General features: G+C 41.2%; 1 protein-coding gene across 1 annotated transcript in view; it reads left to right on the top strand.

Annotated features, from left to right (window-relative positions):
* Positions 1-18,054, top strand: part of CPXM2 (carboxypeptidase X, M14 family member 2) — a 148,135-nt gene that overhangs the window by 88,462 nt on the left and 41,619 nt on the right. Inside the window, exons 5-7 of the mRNA XM_054983055.1 lie at positions 2,432-2,516; positions 6,469-6,619; positions 10,173-10,261. Of these exons, the coding sequence (XP_054839030.1) occupies positions 2,432-2,516; positions 6,469-6,619; positions 10,173-10,261 (325 nt within the window). The remainder of the gene's footprint in view (positions 1-2,431; positions 2,517-6,468; positions 6,620-10,172; positions 10,262-18,054) is intronic.

Below are 18,054 nucleotides of genomic sequence, written 5' to 3'. Positions count from 1 at the left end.
AACAGTCCTGAGTGGCGCTGTCTGTATGACGCTTCTGCTTTTTCACTCTAGATGAATGTTAATGAAATGTCAAAGGCTTTCACGGCTGGAGAACGATGGTTGTTGTGGGTTTTCCGGGCTGTATTGCCGTGGTCTTGGCATTGTAGTTCCTGACGTTTCGCCAGCAGCTGTGGCTGGCACCTTCAGAGGTGTAGCACCGAAAGACAGTGTCACTGTGACACTGAGAGATCTCTGTCTTTCGGTGCCACACCTCTGAAGATGCCAGCCACAGCTGCTGGCGAAACGTCATGAACTACAATGCCAAGACCATGGCAATACAGCCCGGAAAACCCACAACAACCAATGTTAGTGAAACTATAGGCATGAAGGACTGAATTAGCCAAAGTTGGCCAGAATAAGCATTGAGTTCCACTTAAATTCTGAAGTTCTGATTTTCATAACAATTCCACACCCATACTTTACACTTTGGCTGCTAATTTCTTTTGAAAAATATTTCTTTAAGTGCCACATAAGAACCCAGGGAAGTCAGCAATTTTGTGAATCCAGTTCCTTATTTAACTATTTAAGTAGGTGTAGACCTGTTCTGTATACCTGGCTTACTTTCAGTGATCCAGAACTAAACTAACTTTGGAGAGAGAACTAGATTTCATCAAAATTTCATACAAACTGCTATTCAACACTAGTTAGGTTTTTCTCAAATACAATAAAAGCTTTGTTATACAGAACTCGATATTCAGAAGGCTCAATTACGAGACAATACCCCAAAGGCAAGCTCCTCCCCCTCAGTTACCATATATATGCAACTTCTGGCACTGATATTCAGTTCAAGCTCCAATGCACTCTCTCTATCAAAATGCGAACAGCAACTGTCTCTCCCTCTCCACTGTCTGCAAACTAAGCCAGAGCTGGGAACCCCCCTCGTGCTTTGTCTTTATTCCCTTGTAGCAAATTTGGAGCTCCACATTTGAAAGGAAGACCTGCCTATCAAGCTAAATTGGGCTTAGATTGGGGTTTCCAGGGCAACAGCAGGAGTTCAGACAGAGTTCAGACAATCTCTGCCTAAGTTGCCAAGGGAATTGATTGCAGGTGCTAGACTGTCTGGCTTGACAAACAGCAAGGAACAGCAACGAAAAAGGCTTGCAACGACCACCTGTTCATTTAGAATAGGGCCTCACAAACAGCTTGTTCACAAATAGTAGATTTTGTTCGTATTGCTGTTTGTGCCCATCTCTACTGGTAAGCCTAGCACTGGTAGTGCATATGATCCAAGCTTGTGTGAGTGAAAAAGGAAATCTGAGAACTGGAAGGATGAGTTTAAAAAAAATAGAAGTAGGCAGGGCTAGGTTAAAACATGTGGAGGCCCTAAGCTATTTCAAATTAAAAGGCTCTATAGTGTTACTAAAAACAAATATATTAATTTGAGTGTTTTTTTAAAAAAATATTAGAGTCCCCTCATAACCTTAGGTCTTAACAATGACTGCCAATTCCAGCTTGGGAATTCCTCAGAGATTTAGGGGCAGTGCAGTGTGGGGTCCTCAACATGTGGGGTCTAGAGCAGGGGTCCTCAACATGGTGCCCATGGGCACTGTAGCACCCACCAACACCTTTCCTGGCACCGGCCAAATGTGTTTAGAAAGTGAGTAGGGCCTGGTGGGTCTTTTGCCAAGCTTCACATCTGAATGGCCATTGAGGATTTGATTGGCTGTGCAGATTTTTAAAAACATTGCTTTGGCAGAAGATGCTTCCACAGCACAAGGATCTTAACTGTGTGACTGAAGGTAAGCTGTGGCAGCCATTTTGTGGCTGGCTTTGCCTCCTGCATAGAGTTGCCAGGAACATGCTCTGCATAGAGTTGCCAGGGACGTGCTCTGCAGCAGCCCAATTTAGGCCCAAATTGGGCTGATTCAGGCCCGATTCAGCCCCCTTCAGAGCATGGGAATGCTCCCAGGGTAGCATGTTACCCGTGCAATGACATCAATTGCCAGAAGAGGGCTGGGAGCATGCGTACTTGAAGGTAAAAGGTGAAGGTCAGTGCTGGGCCTCCGACCTCCTGCCTGGAGGTGAATCAGGGAATCTGGCAACCCTACTCCTGCAGCAGCCATTTTGTGGCAGCCATTTTGTAGTTGCACCCACATACTGTCAGAATTAAAAATGTGCCTGCAGGCTTAAAAAGGTTGGGGGCCCCGGGAGTCAAAGCTGGGGGATATAGGAGTGTAGGGGGAGTACTTACCTCATGCACGTGTATTCTAGAGTCAACTGAGTGAAAATTGGCCACAAACACTAAATTGGGGGACAATTTTCTAAATCATTTTCTCTGTCAAGTTTTGACATTTAGTTTGCAAATCAAGATTTTAGTGATTACCTTATTGTGTGGGTCAGTCTGCACCATTTGCAAAATGGTCATGAAATCCTACTTTTTGCTTCTTTATAGGAGTGACTGGGTAACCTCTTACAAAGTAATGGTGAGCAATGACAGTCATGCCTGGATCACTGTCAAAAATGGTTCTGGAGACATGGTTAGTACCACAAAATGTTATGTTTTCCCATTTATGCCACTTAGCAGTAGCTCCATATTAACAAACTTTCCCAAGAGTGTACCATAACTACTTCAAATTAAACAGAAACTTCATTTCAGGCATTCATAATTAGAAGATCGTTAAGTGTAATTGTGTCAGGGGATCATGTAATTAACAATGACTAAATGAAATTTAGATGCTGTCTGATAGCTGGTTATTGGATCCTGATGGTTAGTGTTGCATTTATAGTGAAGCGCTGATCAAATTGGGCAGTTAAGCAACTTGTATAATTATTTAATATTACTACCCATTGATAACATCCAAGTAGAATAGTTTTTAAAAAATAATTACAAGAGCTTTGTTTTCTAGCGCTAAAAATGATTGGAGGACCATAACTTGGTCAACAGAAATTAAATGTTCAATTAATTGTTTTCTGAGGCAATTCCAGGGTCTCCAAAAGCCTCTACGTGTCATTGCAGTATTTCCTTGATGAACAGCAATCCGTAAAAGTGAGAAAGCCCTGTGTATGGCACGGAAGCTCTCTAACTGGGGATTCTGGTACTGATATCATATACACTAGCTAGTAGAGAGAACAGCTGTTGATCTTCCAGAGGATGGTTAGGATAGTACTTTTCCAGAAAGGCCTCATGGCTGCCCCAAGGACTTTGGACCATATATGTGCTGGGAGTTCCATGGTCCTCAGGCATGCGAGGGACCAATTCAAATCAGGCCACAATGTGTGTGTGGAGAAAGGACTTCATCTTTTTGTTATTTGCTCTGCTGGGAACTAGGGGTGTGCAAAGGCACAGTGGTTCGGCTTTCCTGATTCGGGTATACCTGAATCGAGAAGCCGATTCGGGAACAGGTGTACCTGAATCGAGAAGCCGATTCGGGAACAGCTGTACCCGAATTGGCAAGCCGATTCGGGTATAGCAATTCGGGTATCGATTCGGCTTGATTCGGGGGTTCGGGAAAGCTTTTCAATGGAAAAAGCCTCCCCAGGTTTCTCTGAAGCCTGGAGGAGGCATTTTCCCACCGAATCAAGCCAAAATTGGTGGGGGCCTTCCTCTAACTCCCCTCTAACAACTCCCCAAGATTCAGACCAATTGGACTTTGGGCGGGGCATGTTATGGCCCCCCAAACCGGGTCCCCCAATCCTTGCCTATAAAAGGGCATAGCTTTCAGTTGCTGCTGCTAATCTCCTATTTTGTGCTTGCTGCTGCTGATTTCCATTATTTCCTATGGGGGGGAAATGAAGAGGCAGGCTTCCTTTGCCAGGGGTGGCATTTTGCATGCAAAATGCCCCCCAACCTTCGGGGGCCCTTCTCCCACCTTTCCACCCACCCCCCACCAAGGCACAGCCAGCTCCCACTTTGGGGGGGCATTTCATGGCCTCCCAAATTAGGTGCTCTCAGCCCCCAAAGTCCACCCACTACAGTCCCACACATACCCAATACCCCCCAGCTGCCACATAGACCCAAATTCCCACATTAGCCCCTCACAGACCCAAATCCACCCCCAGTAGCCCCACACCCATAACCCCAGGAACAGGCTTGCCAGCCCTCTCCCTTTTTTCCCTATGCTGGGAACTTCTAAACTCTCTTTCCCAGGGCAATTCTGCACAGCCCAGGGGTGCCACAATGGTGGGCACACTTCTGAGTGCCAGCTTGTCCCTGGGAAAGAGCACCTGAACCACAGACACCCTACCTCAAATTCCCCCACCACCTACAGAGATGGCTGGCCGGCCTGCCCCATTGTTCCCTATGATGGGAACCAACTGCACAACAAAGAATAAAACATGAACAACACAAAATAAAGTTTTTTAAAAAAATATTTTCTCCCTTTCAAAGTACAAGTAGGCAAAGCATTATGACACATTACACCAGCAGTCCCCCACACAAAAATTAACACAACTCACTTAACATCAGAGAATCACAAAAACACAATTCCAGTCAAAAACACTTTATTTCTTGAACAGCTTTAGGTTACACAGCAGCAGGGGCACACCAAAGGGCATTCCAGCATTGCACCTCACAAAAATAACACAACTCACTTAACATCAGAGAATCACAAAAACAATTCCTGTCAAAAACACTTTATTTCTTGAAAAGCTTTAGGTTACACAGCAGGGGGGTACACCAAAGGGCATGGCAGCAGTATCTTACACAAAAATAACACAACTCACTTCACATTAAAGATTCACCCCCCAAAAATTGCTGTCAAAAGCACTTTATTTCTTTAACTGCTTTAGGTTACACAGTAGGAAGGCACAACAGGGCATGAAAGCAGTGTACTACACAAAAATAGCACAACTCACTTCACATCAGAGAATCACCCAAACACAATTGCTATCAAAAACGGTGAAGTGGGTTGTATTATTTTGTGTAGTACACTGTTATCATGCCCTGTTGTGCTCTCCTACTGTGTAACCTAAAGCAGTTAAAGAAATAAAGTGTTTTTGACAGGAATTGTCTTTTTGTGATTCTCTGATGTTAAGTGAGTGTTGTGTTATTTTTCTGTGTGGGGGGCTGCTGGTATAATGTGTCATAATGATTTGCCTACTTGTACTTTGAAAGGGAGAAAATAATTTTTTAAAAACTGTATTTTGTGTTGTTCGTGTTTTATTCTTTGTTGTGCAGTTGGTTCCCATCATAGGGAACAATGGGGAGGCTGGCCAGCCATCTCTGTAGGTGGTGGGGGTGTCAGGCGGTGGTTGTCTGTGTGTCAGGTCAGGTGCTCTTTCCCAGGGACAAGTTGGCACTCAGAAGTTTGCCCACCATTATGGCACCCCTGGGCTGTGTGGAATTGCCCTGGAAAAGAGAGTTTAGAAGTTCCCAGCATAGGGAACAAAGGGGGAGGGCTGGCCAGCCTGTTCCTGGGGTTATGGGTGTAGGGCTGCTGGGGGTGTATTTAGGTCTGTGAGGGGCTAATGTGGGGATTTGGGTCTGTGTGTGGCAGCTGGGGAAAATTGGGTTTGTGTGGGGCTGTAGGGGGTGGACTTTGGGGGCTGAGAGCACCTACTTGGGGAGGCCATGAAATGCCCCCCCCCAAGTGGGAGCTGGCTGAGCCTTGGTGGGGGTGGGAGGAAAGGTGGGAGAAGGGCCCCTGAGGGTTGGGGGGCATTTTGCATGCAAAATGCCACCCCTGCCAAAGGAAGCCTGCCTCTTCATTTCCCCTCCATAGGAAATAATGGAGAACAGCAGCAGCAAGCACAAAATAGGAGATTAGCAGCAGCAATCTAAAGCTATGCCATTTTATAGGAGAGGATAGGGTGACCTGAATCGGTCTGAAACTTGGGGGGTTGTTAGAGGGGAGTTAGAGGAAGGCTCCTACCAAATTTTGCTTGTTTCGGTGGGAAAATGCCTCCCCCAGGCTTTTTCCCATTGAAAAGCAAGCAAAATGCTGCCCCGAATCGCCCCGAGTCACCCCGAATCGATTCGGGGCACGCCGATTTGGCTTTCCCGAATCGATTCGGGAAACCTGAATTGTTTCGGTTTCCCCGAATCACCCCGAATCATGGTGATTCGGGATTTTTTTCAGGTTTCATTAACCCGAACTGCACACCCCTACTGGGAACCTGTTTCCCTGGGGCTTTTTCAGGTCAAGAAAATGACATATGCAGGGGAGGAAGGCTAAACATGCTTCTTTGTGTGTCCTGACAGAAACTGAGCAGGCTTTCACATGCCTAGAGACCATAGAAACAACCACAAGGACTTGATAGTCTGTGAATTAGCCCTGAGACTGGTTAAACCATTCTGTTGATTCTAATGATGAACTATGGACCTTGATTTTTCACTTTCACTGTTTTTTGTTTTTCTACAGTATCTACGCTTAAGAAATATTATTCTAAACTGTAATATATTGCTAGCTTCCTCATCTCAGGTATTCAAATTGTGAATTAATGTTGTTGGTTGCTTTATTATTAATGATTATTCACTATACACTGAAACAGATTTTTGAAGGCAATGATGAAAAAGAGATCCCAGTCCTCAACGAACTACCAGTACCTCTTGTTGCACGTTACATTCGGATAAACCCCCGAACATGGTATGAAGAAGGAAACATATGCATGAGGCTGGAAATCCTAGGTTGTCCTCTGCCTGGTAAGACCATCTTTAAGACATAACACTATTGGGGTTCCTTTAAGTTGTTCCAGTGGGTGCAGACACCAAGACAATATTTTATCTGAACGAGGTATTCAAACAAAAATGTACAGTTTGTAAACACTGTAAGTGCCTCCCTTGATTCATTTGACATGTGGAGATACTTTTCAGAACATTTATTGATCTGTATCAAGAGAAAGCTAAAAAGCCATCTTTATTGAATAGCCTTCAAAAATCATCTGCACAATAATATACCTTTTAATTTCGAATGAAATTTTTTGCAAGGCAGTTTACTATTTTTAAAAAAAAATTCAGTGAGTTTGCTGCCCTAATTGTAGATGAACATGAAAATGGTCTTCATAAAGTGGAGACAAGAGCTAATGCAAGAAGGGACGGAGAAGGCACATGAGCTCTTCAGTCTCCTTTCCAGTTTTAAGAATAAAGCTTTACAGATGGATGCAGAATGACACATAGGGATTTGCAGTTGCCTGAAAGGGATAGATGTACCTTTCTTTCCAGTTCTTTCGCAAATCAAATGTAAAGCAGAAAATAGCCAAAATTATTTTTTTAAAAAAATATGGATGCAGGCAGGGAAGAAGATGCCTTTGAGCAGTCTCTGCTTTTATTTATTTATAACTGTGCTAGGATGGTTGCTTCTAGGCAGAATGACATTTTTCACAGAATGATAATCTGTATTCGCATGAAGACTCTTGGTGATCCAGCATTTGCCATGAAACATGGATTCAAATCCCAGATTAGCTGCAGGCTGGGTTAGTATTGGGCAAGTCACCAAATGTGGAGTGGCACAGTCTGCCACAGTGCTAAATGGTAAACAAAAATTTCTCCCTGTTAACAGATTATGTTTACTATGTAATCTCAGATCCAAACTGCACATTACATCTACCATGTGATTGCCATGAGGAGTTGCAGTAGGACTCCAGCTGTAAGCTTCCTGTGGGAACTCAATTCAGAGGCACCACAGGAGCTCAGTGTGGATTGGGACTCCTATGCAGGGGAAGGAGAGGCTCCTGCCCCCCCCATCATTTTCATAACATGAAATTGCCATGGAGGCATTATTTGCCCTGTCTCTGTTATGCATGGGGCAAATAGCAGGACCCCCTCCTCCCCCTGCACCACAGTTAAAACCAGAATTGGGCCCCTGCAGCACTTCTGAAATGAGTTCACCCAAGCAACCCACAGATGGCGTCCTGCTGCAAATCCACATAGTGGTGACGCAGTAAATGTAGCAGTAGAAAAGAGCAAGAGTCCAGTAGCACCTATAAGACTAACAAAATTTGTGAAGAAGTGAGCTGTGGCTCACGAAAGCTCACACCCTACTACAAATGTTGTTAGTCTTATAGGTGCTACTGGATTCTCGCTCTTTTCTATTGCTACAGACAGATTAACACAGCTACCCATCTTGATCTAGCTCCATAGTAAATGTAGCATTAGTTTGAACCTCACCGGAAGTCATTAACAGTTGTACAGCAAAAGCAATTGGTAAATTAATCCTATATACTCTGGTTAGGATTTTCATCACCTCTTTTTGTGTACTAGTTGATTTGCTAACATGCAGATTATTGCATTCTAATGAAAAATGATTGTGTGGATCCTGCTTGGCCATTAGGATTAACACAGCCCCTTGAGGATTACAGTTGCCAGTTCGGCTGTTATAACACCCCATATATTAAACTATGCTCAATAGTAGAAAAGAAATAAAAACCTACTTCAAATTAAATTAAATACCCAAACCTTTGTAGTGTGCTCAGGTTACAGATGTTTCCAAATTTCCCTTCTTTGAAAACTTCAACAGATTTCTGATTTACCTTGCATAGTGATATGGAGACATTTTCTTTCCAGTACCATTTTGGCATGGATTTCAAGATTTTGTAAAAATTGCTACATGGTACAGATGTGCCTTGTTCTCGCCAGAGCTTTATGATCCCTTATTAGCATGATTTTACCTCCCATTTTGGGAAGCAGCTATGTGCACGAACAATGTATACAAAGAAACATAATACAATTGTTTCATTCCCCCTGCCCCCCGTGCTGTGCATACAATCACATCAACTTTACTTTTAGTCTGTGGCAAGAACTGATCTTGAATCTGTTGTCATTGAAACAATTACAAGAATGCACACAAATCACTTCATCTGTTCTGGGACTGTCATACAATGGTCTAAGATACTCTTATTTTAATCAGAGGTTAAAAGTGAATATCTTCCCCTTTTCAATTCTTGCACTGTCAACAATTGACATTCTTAATGTATTCTTAAATGTCATGTTACAGATGCTGCTTTGCCAAAATTTTCTGTTTCTCCAAATGTTATTTTTAACAAAAACCTCTGGAAAAAATGAAAATGGCAAATTTTGTAGGTGACAACTGACATCTCAGAGAAACATAGAATGTCTCAGAGAAACATGGAAAGTTTTGTTATTATTAAGAATATGAAGAACTGTAATCAGAACTGTGAAGATGGCAAGACTGTAACACTCTGCAGTTTTAGAACCCACTGGGTTAGATCCTAGTTATACTTTCACTTGAAGAAAGGTACTTCTTTTTATATAAGAGGGCAACAATTCCCACCGATCCCGCTTTTACCATTGCAGATTCTCATACTGCATCCCATACCATTGCCAAAGATCTTCAAAACTTAAAGAGATAATTTCAGAGGATCAGGGGGTTACAGTAAAAAGAGGAAAGTGGGAAAGAAGTATGGTGCAGTGGTTAGAGTGATGGGCTAGGAGCTGGGAGACCCAAGTTCAGTTCCCTGTTTTGCCTTGGAAAGTTTGCTTATGATCTTGGGCCAGTCACATATTCTCAGCCTAACCTCCTTCACATGGTTGTTGTAGGGAAAATGCAGGAGAGACTGATGTAAGCTGCTTTGAGTTCCCATTAGGGAGAAAGATGGGGTATAAATGAAGTCAAACAAACAAACAAATGTTGTATGAGCAGGCCTCCACTCAGAGTTCGCTAGGGCTAACCAGTAGCGATTAGTTTAAAAAGTAATGAATGGGGATGTTTTACCTGATTATTCTGCCTGCTCAGAAAAGGGAGATTTGTACTAGTGTAGTGAAGTGGCTAGAGCAGTAAACTAGGATCTGAGAGATACAGGTTCAAATCTCCATTTTGCCATGGAAGTTTGCTGGGTGACTCTGGGCCAATCATGCCCATTTAGACTAACCTACCTCATAGGGTTTTTGTGAGGATAAAATTGAGGAAGAAATTGAGAAAAATATTGAGAAAATTGAGAAAAATTGAGAAAAATATTGTAAGCTGTTTTGGGTCCCCATTGGTTATATATGTCTAATATATATATATATATATATATATATATATATATATATATATAGTAAATTTTTCTCCAAAGAAAACAGACAGGAGGACCAACTGTCTTGCTTGCAAGTGGGATCTTTGGGAGCAGGTGAAATCTTTTATCTGTATGAGTCCATGTTTTAGACTAAATAGTTTTTTTCCTGCTCTGTTTCAGTACGATATAGTTTTTTATGTATTTATTTCTACATAACTATAATATTAATATTTGTATCACAGACCCAAATAACTATTATCACAGAAGAAATGAAATGATGACAACAGACAACCTTGATTTTAAGCACCACAACTATAAAGAAATGAGGCAGGTAGGGCATAAGGAATGGAATTTCTGGTGTGTGAGTGTGTGTATGTGTTTTGATCATTTATAATAGTGGATCAATAGCACTGCAGAGACATTCTACCACCAGCTAAATGACTTTGTCAACACAGCATGCTCAAAAAAGACTGTTGCATTCCCAATGTGACATTATAATTCTTTTTCAAAAGCCACCTCTTCTGTGTCTTATAGATTTTATACAACTGATAACAAAAGAAACATTAACTTCTGTGAGACTGAATAAAAACTTACATAAAGATTAGCATCTTTTATTAATCAATAATTGGGCATGAGGTAATTTCATTATTTAAGAAGGCAAAAGTAGACTTACCTTGTAAATTTTCCAAAAGCTGAATTTGGACAGAAGGGCTGACTTTAATAATTGTTGGAGTACTCCACTCTGTGAATTCCTCTGTGAATTCTTAAAAGAGCTTGCTGAAATACGCAAGATATCTGTCAAATTGTTTCCATAGAAGAAAGTGGAGCACTTTTGGTCCAATGAAGTGCATGGAACAAAAGGAAGGGCTGTAATCACGAGCACCATTAAGAGGAGCCCAGTGGTGTTCGTGACTTCAGACTTGTGTCTTTGTTCCACGCAGTCAATAGAGAGCATTTGCTTCATTGATTTGTATTAAATAAGAAAAGGGACTGTAGTCCCTTTAGGCTGTTTCTCCCACACTGCAAGGATAAAAGTTCTATGACCTATTTTTAAATGAAATTCGGCGCTGGCTTGAATTTCTGGGTGGGAGGGGGAATCAAAATCTTGTTTCTGCAGAGACAGAACTTAAAGAAATAGAATAAGGAGGTTTCATCATCACTATAAAGAAATTGGATGTCCTGAGGAAATATGAGTTCAGCAAAGCAAACCAATACAACTTTCTTAATTAAGAATCAGACACATTGTGTGTACACAAAGAATGGTCAACTTTTCAACATTATGTATCTCATACTTTGTCTTGTCTAGTAAAGATTTGTAATTCAAAGTTTTGAAAATCTGTTTCTGCTAGACTCCACATCTCTACACAAATTTTAAAGGCACATAAATACTAACGTTGGGAGGCTGGCCAATGATAGTAATCTGGGACCTGCTAGTAATCTGGGACCATCATGAAATGTCATTCTGTTAGCAAATTTATGATAGAAAGATGATGGGTCCATCATTTGATTTAGAAAAAACCAGTGAAATCATTCGATATTTGGAGTTGGCTTATTAAATCTATTCTTATATTGTAGCAGCTCGGTGGGTGAGCAAGGATTGAGACCAACAAGAAATCAGGAAGGAATGCAGATTTATTAGCCGGCTGTGAACTCGGTGTGACTTTGTCACAAAGAACTGAGCCCCCCTCCCTTTTAGTTCAAACTTGCTTAAATACATAAGTAAAACAGCTGAAACATCTTAATCACATGCATAATGCTATGCTTCTCATTGGTTACAAACAGTATTCGGTTACAAAGTATTTGGTTACTTGTTGATTACATACGTTTACTTCTGGTATTTGGCAGATACAATGTTGGCTATGATTTGACTTGGCTCTAATTTTACTATGAGCTATGAAGCTATCTTCTGAACAGGCTGTGACCGTCTGTGACTGTGCATGTCCTCCGCTTCCCCCTTCCTCCCAGCTACTCCTTTCCTGTGTTGAACAGATATGCTTTGATTCAGACCAGCTATTTGGACATCATTACAGTGACCATTTGTTTCATTGCAGACTATCTGTCACAATATGTTCTGAATCTGGAATAAATGGGTGTTACCCCTTTCAGAAGAAATGGCAATTGTGCAAATCAGGAGGTCTGTGTGTTCTATACATGTGGTCAAACATGACAGAACTTGGCTCACATATTTGATACAATATGGTTAGGTTCATGTTGTGCTGTTAATCTCATCTTCCTGAAAACACCTCAGGTTTACTATACCTTTCTCATTTTTAACTGTCTGCTTATGCATACTATAATATTGAACACTTCAGTTAATATACTGGGTTAATGTATTGAGCTTTCTAGATGTCCTTCAGGAAGTTCCAGCCTTTCACTTCTATGGCTGTAATTTTATATTACTGTAGACATGAACAGTATTTCGTCCAGAGTTGACAGGTAGTGTGACTGGCAGCAAAAGAATAATGCCATACAAATGACCAAGATTCACATGAGCATTAATGCTTGCCAGTCTAAGTTTAGACCTACCAGCTATAATTGAGTCGCCTTAGCTTCAAGCATACAACAAAATATCTAGATTTATATCGCCATGGATGTAGGAGTAAAGTGTACTAAAGATATTTCTTCCTAACTTTGTCTTCAAATATATAAAGATAATATATTGGACTTGAAGTGAGTGAATCATCTTCAGTGTGCTGAATCTTCAGCATATTTATACTGAATGAGTCATCATTCATTTTTATTGAGCATTTGTGTACTGAGTCACACTCTGAGCTCACAAGAGATTTCATGGCCTGTATTTCCAGCAGACAGATTAGATGAGTAGAAACGCAATTGGCCTAATTAGTGTCAAGAATAATAAAGTTAAATGTGGTTTTAGATCCTAGTTGTGCAAAGACAGGTTGGTCAGATTTGAAATATATTTTAGTGAAAGTAATAGCTCAAAATAGGAGAAAATTATTTCCTCAGGTCTTACATGAGGAGTGAAAAGAAATGGGATGAAAAAGTGGTAGGAGCTGTACTTGGTCAATAGAGAACAATGTCCTTCATCATCATGACCTCTTATGTTGCCTGCTTGCCTACTGACTGACTTTGTAATTGGGTTATTATTAAGCAGCATTTCATTGTTTCTTTTTGCTCATAGTGCACAGCCCTGATTACTTTATGTACGTGTGGTGTTAGGCTGAACCAAATGTTTGCCTATTTTAATTTTTAAACTAAAAAATAGATCTTTCAGAGAGGCCCAAATATTTCCTGAATGATAATTAACTGTAATCTTTTCGACTATTCTTCTTTCTACTGACCCTTCAACTACTGATACTTCAAATATCCTTTCATGCCTGTCTGATGGACCTGGCCAAGAGCAACACAAAATAAAATTATTTACCCTCTTTAAACCTATTCAATCTAAGTAAATTCTCAGAACCATGATTTTACGAGGGATTAGAAAGGAATATTCATAAAGAGAACAGTGTTGCATTTGGCCATCCAAGGTATCATTTCTAAGATTTCAGCTATATAATTAAAAAAAATCTCCAACTGTTCAGACTACAGACACTGTTAGGAATGAGGATGATGTAGATAAACTATTTGGGAGTGAGTCAGGATGAGGACCAAATCAATGTAAAATTCACTGCCAGTGGCCTCATGATGCTAAAATCTCCTCAGAAGTTACAACCACTTAAGTCTCTTCTCAGCATCCTTCTGTAGCCATTAGCGTTGTGTGAACTGAGAATGAATCTAATGGTATCATTAGGGAATTTATGCAGTATTTTTCCAGAATATTAATAGAATAAATAATTGCTGCTTACAACTCACAATAATTGTCTGTTAGTGAATTTACTTTGGGCATGATCTATAAATGTTTGGGTTGTTAATAACTGTGGCTGCATATTATCAGAAACCACTTTGTTTCTGCACCGACAAGCAGAATGTTTTTAAAGTCACCCATTACACATTGCCCAATATGCAGTTTATATGAGCAATGAAAAATAAGTAGGGAAAATACCCATAACTTTTATTCACTGTATTCTTACAAAAAAGCCCAGTGTCATTAATTACCAATATAATTACCTAATTCTCCAAGCATACTGCAGTCTCCTGTGCCTCATGGCATTTTGTCCATGAGACTTTGTTGCCTCCCAGTGTGATTATTTCCCCTGCCTTAGTATTTATTTCTCCACATGGTGCCCAGCTCTCTGCTCCCCTGCTGCCTTCTGCTCGTCTCCCATACCGATGGTCAAAAAAGAAGGAAGAGGGGCAGATGTCAATCCCTATATGGCCTTCCTCCACCCCCAACAACATATGCAAAAGTAAGGTAGAGGCAGCCTGACCAGCCTTCCCTTCTGCCAGCCACATCAAACCCTACCATTTCCCCCCTCACTTTGACAATAGAAGAGGTGCTGGAATGGCCTTGTCCACAAGAGTCTGTACTCCAGCATTGACTGTTCAGGGGGCTGGTAGCAAAGGGAAATGGAGGGGATGATCTGCCTCTGCAAGTGCCTTCTGTTCTCAGTTTCTAGTTTCTCAGTTTATAGTTTCCAGAATTCCCAGGAACAGTGTTCCTGGGAATTCTGGACTTCCTTTAAAACTTATGGGAGTTATGTAAGCAGTCAGCCCAGGCCTCCGCCATGTTTAATAGCTGTTTAATACAGGTGTGTGATATAAAAATCACAGGGCCCTTAAATTAATGCATCCTGATCTGCATCAGGAGAATTCCAGCTGGCTGGGATGAGTGTTGCTGAGTCCTGCCCAGGAGATTGAGTCATGAATGGAATGTTCATGCAAATACCAAGGACTGGAGTGATTAGTTTACTCCTGCTGTGGACGTGTAGTCATGACAAAAAAGAGTCTCACTGAGTCACAACAATTAGCACATTCCGATACCCTCCTTCCATGATTAAATACCTACTCTAAGATTGAGAGTCATCAATATGCTCTAATAAGTTTATAACTTCTCTCTGGGAACCTGAGAATCAAATCTAAATTTATCAGCCCAACTCTGAGAACATTCATGAGCAAATGTTTCTTTGTGAAACACCAGGAAAGCTCAATCTTGTCCTTTTGTCACACCCCGCTAGTACCTATCAAAGGTAATCAAACTTTTGTCATTCCCAGAAACTGACCTTTAAGGTATTTGTCCCAATGACTGAGGGGGCTCCTCATCCTCAGGACATGATTTGCCCTATAAGAACCAGAGCTTTGCCCCATTCAAATTGTACATGCTTACCCAGCATAGTTGCCTCAGAGTCTCTCTCTCTCTTTGAGTCCTCCTCCCTGGCCAAAGACACAGGATGTTTGAAACTCTTTTCCTCTGTGGACCACCCCCGCTCCCTGGATAGGTAATTATACCCAAAATCCCTCACTCTATTTCAATCTTTGGCTAATTTCCTAGGACTCTGTATGTTTGTGCAAACCATTTTTATTGCTCTTGTGTGTGTGTGATTTTTTTCCTCTTTGAATAAAAATACTCTTTAATTTAAGATCACTGGTCTCATCTGGTGCCTTGGGGAGAGGAGGAGTTATCCTGCAGTTACCCCTCTTGTATAGCCTTCCTCCTTGCTCCTAATTCCCCCTACTTGTAAGGAGTCTCATCCAGGTAACAATTGCTCCAGGAAGATCAAAAATAGTGAGTAAATCCCCCTTCCCAAATAGCCCAACATGACCAGCTTTGGTTGTTGTGGGTTTTCCGGGCTGTATTGCCGTGGTCTTGGCATTGTAGTTCCTGACGTTTCGCCAGCAGCTGTGGCTGGCATCTTCAGAGGTGTAGCACCAAAAGACAGAGATCTCTCAGTGTCACAACCCACAACAACCATCGTTCTCCGGCCGCGAAAGCCTTCGACAATACATGACCAGCTTTCCTCTACAATATACAACAGTGAGTGTGTTCTGTAGTATGCTGTTAGCATTTGTGGGAATCAATGAACACCCTAGAATTTCCCACAGAACCATCTGTATTGGGCCTAGCACGTGCCCAGGCGTTCATTCACAGAGAAATCTACACAGAATAGATTTCCTGAAGGTAAAAAATTGGGAAGTCCACTTACAGTCCAGGACCAATAAAAATTATCTGTTGAAATTATTGACCACTTTCTTATTGTGCTTTGTTGTTTTAATCCTCTACATAATGCCAAGGTAATTTAACTTAACAGTTATTGCATTTGATTTCCTCCATAGGCACTAGTAGAATTAATTAATTTGACACTGCTTGGATGATATCACAATCCTTACATTTTTATTACTAAACTTTTGTATCTTACATAATTATTACATTTATATAGATAGTAAACATAACCTCATATACGAGGAAGATTTTGTACAGTTTTAGTTGGATGTACATTGTTTTTCTGTGCCCAGGAAGCTACAAAACCCTCCATTTGTTTCATATCAGGTTTTATTAATAGTATGCTTGTTTAGGGACATGTGATACTATGTTTTTCAGGTGATTTTTTTTAAAAAAAATTGTGACTCTCTGGGTTCCTGAAAGTCTGTATACATCACGGCACATGCCTGTTCATTGCAACATTGACTTGATGACCAGCAGTCAATGAAAGTGAGAAAGCCTTCTGTATGGCATTGAAGGTCTTTAACTGGGGATTCTGTCACTGGTATTGAATATACTAGTAATTAGAGAGAAAGCTGTTCTTCTCCTGTGCAGATGGTTGCAGAGTGAATTGCAGTTTTCAGCCTGGTGGGGTTCAGGATAATTGAGCTGTCTGAGGTTCCATTTTGCCCTATAAATCTGATCTTCACCCATACAAATATTGCCCTTCTCCACTTGCCTGCTTTGTGATGTTTATGGGTATATGACTGTGACAAACTACACTTGAAAGCAGAGTTTCTAAATGCAGCAATCAGAGGTCTGGGAGGGAAAGAGTTCTCTTGGTTGGAATGGAAAGCATGAGTGACAGGTTGCTCTCTCCTCTCTGATTGGTCAGTTAGAACCTGGCTGAAGGGCTGAGAGTTGATTTCTGACAGGATTGTTCAAAATGAATTTGTGAGTGAGTCTTACAAGGAAGGTCAGACAGGTTCCCTTCTGGAGTGAGGGAAGTGGAGATTTTTGCCTTAACCGTAACATCACTGTTTGGAAGAAGAATTCTATTTAAGAATTCTTAATATAAGTGTCAGTATAAGCTGAAACCTGCTTGACACAGACACCATAGAACTGGGAGAGTGTGTTTTGGTAAGAGTGATTGGGTTGTAGGTAAAGACTCCCTTTCAAGCCATAAGATGAAAGGTCATCTCTTTTTAGGAAAAGAGGATTAATTCCTGCCCAGTTTCTAATGGGAGTTTGGCTCTGAGGAGAAGGGAAAACAGTTGTGAAGGGAAAACAGTTTAAACTAACCTGAGCTGTCATAGGAAACTGTGAAGAAATATTATTGCTGTAACTAAATAAGTACAACACCTCTCACTGCTAAGAATCAAGAATATAAGAAACTAAGCTTCAAGGAAACTATTTTGCCTATTACTCAATTTTACCTCAGCACTTTCATTCCCTGACTACACTTATGCAATTCCTACCTGTTAAATAAAGTTGTTATTTCCTTTTGAATGTTATACAGTCTCCAGTGCCATTTCCAACAAGAAGGAAGAGGGCTCCTGCTTCTCCCCCATCAAGTTCCTGGGCTGGGCTAAAAAGCCAAAATTATATCTGACTGTCAGGGTGGGACAAACAGACTTTCAAACCACAAAGATTAACACGATACTTGGGGTTGCTCAGTCAGAGCAGACTGAATTTTGTTTGGAAAATCTGCCTCACAGTGGGGGAATGAAGGACGGTCCATCATAGTGACAAAAGCTTTCTCATCTGTGGCCCAGTAATGAACGCAGTGCTTCAAGAGGTCCAGTCAACCTTCACCTTGTTGGCCTTCCAGAGGATGGTTAGACAGTTCTTTTCCAGACGGCCTTTGAGAGTCTATTCAGACAATATAAAGTCCTTATGATTGCTCTGAAGGACTTTGGACCACATGTGCTAGGAGTTCATGGTCCCTAGGCACACAAGGGCCTAACTGAAATCAGGACCACAATGTGTGAGAGATTTTTTTCATATGAAATTTTATCAGTAGTGTGGTGGTGTATGGAAATATGGTGCTATGTTTTTCTTTGTTCCAAATTCAGGGATATAAA

Source organism: Eublepharis macularius, chromosome 6 (assembly GCF_028583425.1).
Source record: "Eublepharis macularius isolate TG4126 chromosome 6, MPM_Emac_v1.0, whole genome shotgun sequence".
NCBI lineage: Eukaryota > Metazoa > Chordata > Lepidosauria > Squamata > Eublepharidae > Eublepharis > Eublepharis macularius.
Note: the sequence above shows the minus strand (reverse complement) of the source record. Positions and strands in the feature narration are given on the sequence as shown.